This window comes from Myripristis murdjan, chromosome 16 (genome assembly GCF_902150065.1).
Source record: "Myripristis murdjan chromosome 16, fMyrMur1.1, whole genome shotgun sequence".
Classification (NCBI taxonomy): Eukaryota; Metazoa; Chordata; class Actinopteri; order Holocentriformes; family Holocentridae; genus Myripristis; species Myripristis murdjan.
Window position 1 is genome coordinate 33284067 of NC_043995.1, and position 7868 is coordinate 33291934.

The 7868-nt window shown below is 49.0% G+C and overlaps 1 protein-coding gene across 1 annotated transcript in view; it reads left to right on the top strand.

Annotated features, from left to right (window-relative positions):
- The window catches only part of tg (thyroglobulin), a 32534-nt gene extending 25729 nt beyond the window's left edge, over positions 1-6805 (top strand). Inside the window, exons 38-49 of the mRNA XM_030073200.1 lie at positions 1-6; positions 315-519; positions 1058-1145; positions 1411-1561; positions 1706-1917; positions 2839-3024; positions 3213-3350; positions 3594-3781; positions 4813-4917; positions 5300-5440; positions 6402-6571; positions 6685-6805. The exon at positions 1-6 is cut by the window's left edge and continues 177 nt beyond it. Coding sequence (XP_029929060.1) covers positions 1-6; positions 315-519; positions 1058-1145; positions 1411-1561; positions 1706-1917; positions 2839-3024; positions 3213-3350; positions 3594-3781; positions 4813-4917; positions 5300-5440; positions 6402-6571; positions 6685-6785 — 1691 coding nt within the window. The 3' untranslated portion in view covers positions 6786-6805. The remainder of the gene's footprint in view (positions 7-314; positions 520-1057; positions 1146-1410; positions 1562-1705; positions 1918-2838; positions 3025-3212; positions 3351-3593; positions 3782-4812; positions 4918-5299; positions 5441-6401; positions 6572-6684) is intronic.
- Positions 6806-7868: the final 1063 nt, after the last annotated feature.

The window sequence follows — 7868 nt, forward strand, 5'->3', positions numbered from 1 at the left end:
GGAAAGGTGAGCCAATCACAGGACAGGATGCCCTCCTGGAGCCGCCCACCTTCGGCTGTGACTCGGCTCAGCGTTAGCAAGCTGTAGAGCTCCGGGGCAAACTCGGTGAAACGAGTTCATTTGAATTTTTTGTTTCAGAACGACACAAAAAAAAACCCCAAAAAAAACAAAAAAAAAACAGCTGAATCATAAAACTGAGATTTTAACTACAAACCAAGTTCCAGGTCACCAGATTAGGCCGGATTAAGACGGGATTAGCCTAAAGCAGAGCAGGTGTCGTGTCAATGTGTCCGTGTGCTCCTCTGTTTCCTCAGAGCGGTTGCCGTCGGTTACGTCCGTGTCCATCCCGGGCCGTGGAACCCTGCGAGGCGTCACCGTGGAAACGCCTCTGGCCTCGGACAGGAAGACGGTCGTCCAGTTCCTGGGAGTTCCGTACGCCCGTCCACCAATAGGATCGCTCCGTTTCAGGGAGGCTGAGCCGGCTGATTGGACGGGCGCCTGGGACGCCACCAGACCCCGGTACACTTCCTGTCTGTCTGACCAACTTCCTGTCTGATTAACACGCCGTCCAGGTGTCACATGATGTCACTGAGCGTGTGCAGCCGGCGACAGAGACGGGACAGAGGCGCGATGTCTCACTCCTCAGCCGCTTCCATCATCAGCTCTACTCTGTAATCTCTAATCTGATGAAGCAGCTCAGATCAGACCTTCACAATCAAACTGTCGTATTTCTAATGTTTTGGTTTTTACTCTGCATGTGAGGTTTGTCTTTATTTTGCTTCTGATGTTTTTTCTATTTCTGTTTCATTTCATTCTATTTCATGCAGAGTGCAGAGTTTTGATAAGTGTAAAGAAAATTATTAGAATTATAATGAATTGTGTTATTATTAACAAGATTATCAGCAACCTCAATGAGCCATCTGTCTGTCTGTCTCTCTGTCTGTCTGTCTGCCTGTCTGTCTCTCTGTCTGCCTGTCTGTCTGCCTGTCTGTCTGCCTGCCTGTCTGTCTCCCTCTCTCTGTCTGTCTGTCTCTCTGTCTCTCTGTCTGTCCTGCAGTCCCAGCTGTCTGCAGCCAGGTGATGCAGACTCTGCAGCCTCCAGTGAAGACTGTCTCTACCTGAACGTCTTCAGTCCAGCTGGACAGGTGAGTCAGCTGCTGGACAGGTGAGTCTGCTGCTGGACAGGTGAGTCTGCTGCTGGACAGGTGAGTCTGCTGCCCTCTGCTGGTGAGCAGCAGAACATCCTGTCTCCACAGTGGAGACGCGTCAGTGTTTACTGAATGAGATGAGATGAGATGATTTGTGCTCAGATGCGTCTCGTCACTAAAGCCCCAGTGAAGACGACAATCTGGATTGTGTGTGTGTGTGTGTGTGTGTGTGTGTGTGTGTGTGTGTGTGTGTGGGTGACAGACGGGGCCGGTGCCAGTCCTGGTTTTCTTCTTCAACCCCTCGGCCAATCAGAACCCAGGGCTGTTAGATGGCTCCACCCTCGCTGCCTTGGGCAACATCGTCGTGGTAACGGCCAGCTACCGAACAGCTGCACTGGGCTTCCTAAGCACAGGTACACACACACACACACACACACACACACACACACTCACACACAGAGTTCCTAAAGTACCTGCTGATGATGCACATGACTCGTCTCTCTCTCCCTCTCCCTCTCTCTCTCTCTCTCTCTCTCTCTCTCTCTCTCTCTCTGCAGGCTCGGCCGGTCTCCATGGTAACTATGGGCTGTCGGACCAGCAGGCGGCGCTGCGCTGGGTCGACGCCCACATCCACCTGATGGGCGGAGACAACAGGACAGTGACGGTCGGGGCGGAGCGTCGCGGCGCCGACATCGCCAGCCTTCACCTCCTGTCCTCCTCCTCTTCCTCCTCTCCCTCAGCTCCTCTGTTCCAGCGGGTGATCCTGATGGTGAGAGCCGCTCCTCCTCCTCCTCCTCCTGCTCCTCCTCCACTTCTTCTTCTTCTTCTCCTTCTTCTTCTTCTTCTTCTTCTTCTCCTTCTTCTTCTTCTTCTTCTTCTTCTCCTTCTTCTTCTTCTTCTTCTTCTTCGACTGCTCCTCTCCGCTGACCACGGCCACGTGGGTTTTCTTTACTGCTGTTTCTTCACTTGTTGCTGAAAATTCTTGCAGCTTCTAATAACCAGCCAGCCGAACCGCTACCTGGCAACTCCCCGGTAATTATCACCGAGCAACCGTCCCGTGTTACCATGGCAACAATTGTTATGTATATACAGTTGTCCCTCGCTATAACGCGGTTCACCTTTCGCGGCCTTGCAGTTTCGCGGATTTTTTTTTTTTAGTGCAATTTTGCATGCTTTTTTTTTTTGTTTGTTTGTTTGTTTTTACATCGCATTGTGTTCTGCGTCCTGATTGGCTAAGGGAGAGCCTGCGCATTGTGTTCTGCGTCCTGATTGGCTAAGGGACTGTAGTCCATTGTCAATCAGTCTCCTCCGTGCCGTGTCTCCTGTACAGTACAGAATGCGTTCATTCTATAATACTGGACTTATTTTTCTACGAAGGTTTGAACTTTGAGAGTTTAAACAAGAGAGAAAAGTGAGAAAATGTTAATGCCTGTCTGAGAAAAGTGTATAAAGTGTGTAGTGAGGGGTTTTACAGCCTTACAACATCTAGAATCATTGTAAAAAATAAAGCTGACTACTTCATGGATTTCACCTGTTGCAGGTTATTTTTAGAACGTAACTCCCGCGATAAACAAGGGACCACTGTATTATGTTTTTTTTTTTATTGTTATGATGATAGATAGATAGATAGATAGATAGGTATACTTTATTGATCCCAGACTGGGAAATTCACATCATTGTCCCCCTGCAGGGCGGCTCTGTGTTCTCTCCGGCGGCGCTGCAGTCTGAGGCCGGCTCGAGGCGCCAGGCGCTCCATCTGGCCAGAGAGCTCGGCTGTTTGACCTCTGACCTCAGCAGCAACCCCGCTGATGAAGACAAGATGGCTGCCTGCCTCAGAACGACCCCGGCAAGCACACTGAACGCTGCCCAGACCAAGGTAATGTCCATCCAAACACACACACACACACACACACACACACACACACACACTGTGAAAACCTCAGCTCCACGTCTGACTGTCATGTAAAACTCTCACACAGAAACACAAGTCACACCACTGTGTGTGTGTGTGTGTGTGTGTGTGTGTGTGTGTGTGTGTGTGTGTGTGTGTGTGTGTGTGTCCAGCTGTTGGCGGTCAGCGGGCCGTTCCAGGCCTGGTCTCCTGTCAGTCCGTCTGCGGCTCCGTCTGGTTTCCACAGAGTCGACCTCCTGCTGGGAACGTCCATGTTGGACGGTCTGATCAGCCGAGCGCGCAGGATAAAGGTACGATCAATAACATCAGCGATCAGAAACAGAATCAGGCAATAATCAGATCATGAATCAGCATTTAGACACTGACGGCCCTAAAATGCCGTCGTTCAAAACCAGAAAAACTCTAAACTGTAAACCCGAGCCGTGCGGACGCTGCTCATCAAGCGGATCAATAAAAGCTGCGTCTGCATTGGGTGTCATGGTTTATCAATATGATGATTAATATGAGCATTATCTGTATGACACGACCGGCAGGACCTGGAGGCTCTGCAGGGCCGGGCGGACGGGAAGACGGCGTTCTACGAGGCGCTCAGTAACTCCCTGGGCGGGGAGAGGAGCAGCGTCCTGCTGAAGGAGGCGGCCGGCTGGTTCTACTCCCTGCAGCACCTCCCCTCCCCCGCCGGCTACAACCTGTTCTCCAGAGCGCTGGACAACGCCACCCGGTCAGAACCACGACCACAACCACCACGCCTGCAAAAACCTCTCCATGCTGAGACGCCACTCAGGCCCAAATCCTCCAACAGACGAAAGGCCAAACATCCGCCGGCGGGATGAGATAATCCCACCCGCCTGCAGAGCGGTTTCACGTGTTTCAGTGTAAATCTGTTGAAAGAAGGCAGAACAGGATCAAGAAAATGACACTTTGATTGAAGAAAATTCTTGAAACAAGTTGAGATTAGTGCTGGAAACAAATTAAACGGATTATCTCATCCCACTGGCAGATTTTTTTTTGACCTTTCTGGAAGAGAGACCAGATGTGAATACTGAGGATGGAACGAATGATTTATTCAGATGGAGATTTTTTGCAGAGCGATGATTAGGCCTCTCTAACGGGGGTCCTCATTTTAATAATTGTCCATCTGGGGGTCCAGAGTAGGGTTGAGCCAGATACTCGGCTGAAACAAGTATCCGGTACAGATAAAGCGCTTTTGACAAGTACGAGTATTATCTGAGTAATATGAATCTGTGCTCGTGATGAATGAAAGTTACGGATACGGATAATGTCGATGGTTGAACAGACACAGATGCAGACACAGATGCAGACACAGACTGGTTTAGACCAGTGCTTTCCAAAGTGGGGTCCTTGAGGAGGTGCTCAGTGTAGTTTTTAATTTCACTTTAATTTAAATGTTTGTTAAATGTTTGTGAAAAATGAGACACTTTCCTTGTATATACAGATACACACACAAAGCAAACAAATGAAAAATATATGTTGATTGACGTCAGATTTCCTGTGTTTAAGATATTTGAAGATATTTGTGGGGAAAAAAGGACAAAATCAGGACACCTCACATTGTCTGTCTCTGTGAAAGTCAACCCACAGAGCCAGTTCACCAGCTGCTGCCATGCTCTCTCTCTCTCTCTCTCTCTCTCTCTCTCTCTGTCTCTCTCTCTCTCTCTCTCTCTCTCTCTCTCTCTCTCTCTCTCTCTCTCTCTCTCTCTCTCTCTCTGTCTCTCTGTGTCTCTCGTCCAGAGATCTGTTCATCGTGTGTCCCAGTCTGCAGATGGCTAGCCACTGGGCTAGCAGCAAGGCTAACGTCTTCCTGTACCACCAGCCCGAGGCCGACGCCCACAGCAGGTAAGCAAAGCGGAGGTTGGTGTCCGGTAGGTGAAGCGGTTCTCAGACGGGACAGGGTGCAGATCGTCCCGTCCGACACCCACCGCCGGGCGACCAAAGCCAGAGAGACAGAAGGCCAGAGAGTCGTCCTCCCCTCGGCTGGTGCTCTGGCTCCTCCCTGCGAGCAGAGCAGCAGGTGTGGCGGCTGGATGCTCACCTGCCGGATGCACCAGGTGTCGTCACACAACTTTGGGTGCAATGAACGGGATCACCAGCAGAGGGCGTCCCGTCTGAGAGCTGCTTCAGTCTGCCATCAGCTGGACTCCTGTCCTGCTCCAACCAGGCGGCCGGCTGCTTGTTGATGATTGGTTTGTTTGTTTGTTTGTTTGTGTGCTGTCTGCAGGGCGGACGTGTCCGTCCCGCTGGACCTTCAGTTTGTGTTTGGAGCTCCTCATCATCCAATGAGCCTGCAGCGTTTCACCGCCGAGTATCGCCGCCTGTCTCTGGCCGTGATGAGCTACGTGTCCAACTTCATCAAGACAGGGTACACACACCAGCTAGCTAACAAATCACCAACTAAACAACCAAACCAACAGCTCGGCTCAATGAAACGCCATGAAAACGGTCTGTGTGTCAAACTTCATCAGACGTAGTACAAACATTCGTTTGATAAAAAGCCAAGCAACTAACGAACCAGCTCAATGAGCCACACGGCTCCTGCTTCACCAGCTGACGTTAAACGAATGGATGAAGCAAAAACAACAATTCAATCATCAGAGCTAATATCTCAGGTACAGAATCTGTAATAAAGAGCGCAACAGGAAGTGGGCGTGGCCACGTGTTGACCAACCTGTCAGCAGCGACACGTCAAGTCAGAGGAACCCCCCCACCCCCCACCCCTCCCGAGAAAAGGAAAGAAATGGAAGTAGGCACTGTACTTAGATAGATAGACAGACAGATGCTAGGCAGACAGACAGATAATAGACAGACAGACAGGTAATACACAGGTTGGGTTTCAGTAGGTTAGGACTGGCCCATATTATTAATTTTTTGTTGTTTTATAATCCTTCACGGCCTCTCAGATCCTCTGCTGCTGCTTTGTAAAATACAAACTGTCACATAAACAGGAGAATCGTCAGCGAAGACGTTTTTAACGGGTTCCTCCGCGAGGCTGGAGGAGCCGCAGCGAGCTCTGTGGACGCTTTGAAACCACAGTCACAAACTTATTTGAGCAACATCGCTCTGTTTTATTCTTTCACTCTGTTCTTTTACATATTTTATTGTTTTTATGTCCTCCTTTGTTTTACATATTTATGTCCTTCCTTTGTGTCTCAATATTTTACAGTTTCTATCATTATTATTATTACTGTCACCAGCTGAAAGCACAGAACACAGTTCACACAAGCCCAGTCCAAAAAGAACATCTGACATTCATGTCTGATGTTAAACTGCTGCTCAGAGATTCTTTAATGAGGTTTAATTTTGTCCTGCTTGTGACTCCGTAGCGACCCTAACCAGGCGGGCTCAGCTCTGCCGCGCTGGACGCCGGTCCCGCCCTCTCCGGCCCCGCCCACCTACCTGCAGCTGGACCCCGCCCTCCGGCAGAACCACGGCCTCCGGACCGACGCCTGCTCCTTCTGGAGCGAGCTGGCACCGAAACTCACCAGGCAGACCGGTGAGGAGAACCCAGGAGAACCTGCTGCTCTGTTCCCTCAGAACAGACCCTGTTCTGTTCTGTTCTGTTCTGTTCCACCTGCACCATGTGACTGTTTGTTTTTTTCCCCTCAGATGAACTTGGGGCGGGGCCTGTGCAGCCTGTGCTGACCCCTGACCTCCCAGTGGTCCAGCCTTCCAGCCAATCACAGACTGGGAAGGACACTTACAGTTAAACCGCCGTCCCTCCATATGATGATGTTGAAATCGTCGCATCCTGATGACATCACTCTGCCTTTTCTGCCTTTTCTGCTTCAGTTTCCGCTGAGAGGAAACGGTGACGTTCAGTTTTCAGACGATCAAAATCCTGCTGGTTTCTGCTGATTGTTTCTCTGTTTGATCAAAAGCAATAAAAAACTCATTCAAACTCCTGTGCTGCTGTGTGTTATCGTCTGAGGGAGGAGCCCAGACGGGTTCCTGGGCTGATAAACAGATTTCATAAACCTAAAGGAAAGTGTTGTAGATCGGTCTCAAGAACACTTTTAGAGGGTCTCGGTCTCGGAATCAAAGGCATTTTCACTCGGTCTTGTCTCGGTCTCGGACTGGGAGGACTCGGGATTTTTGATCAAGACCGGTGGAGACCAGGCTCTCACTACTGTGATAAGAGATGTGTGATAAGAAAAAAAAAAGCTGCAGCTGCCGCCTTCCCAGTGTCACAGCCTGACCACGCAGAGTGGATGAAGACGGCTGGAGAAGCGACGGTTACGTTTGGCGTCCCCGGGAAACTCACCATGAAAAATGTCGGCAAACTCACATGTCATTAAGTTTAGTTTCCAAAATCATAAGGACTTTATCTGCAAAATGACATGTGAGCGAAAACACTCAAGAGTGTGTCTTATTTCAGATGCAGGTGTGTTAATCTCTTTACACTCATTATAAACCATATTCACCTGACAAATCCAGATTAACAATTTATTTCAAGATATAAAAAAAAAAAAAAAAAAAGCCTTAATTGCTCGAAAGGAGTCAAAATATAGCTGTCAAAGCACCAAAATGCAAAATGTTCTCAAATTGCTTGAGTTAAAGACCCAAGAAAGTCAACAAGAACACCTCGCTGAAATGGGATGTCAGGTGTTTTCACTTAGTTCATTTAATTTAGGCCTTATTCCTTTTTCTTTTAATCTTTCTTCATGAAATGACATATTTATCATTGCTTGTCAGGTCAATGCAATTTTAAAAAGTATGATGGTGTACTTTTTACAAGAAGTCAAACAACACATTTCCTGAGATGTGAGATTAGTTTCATCGTGCTGGTTAGA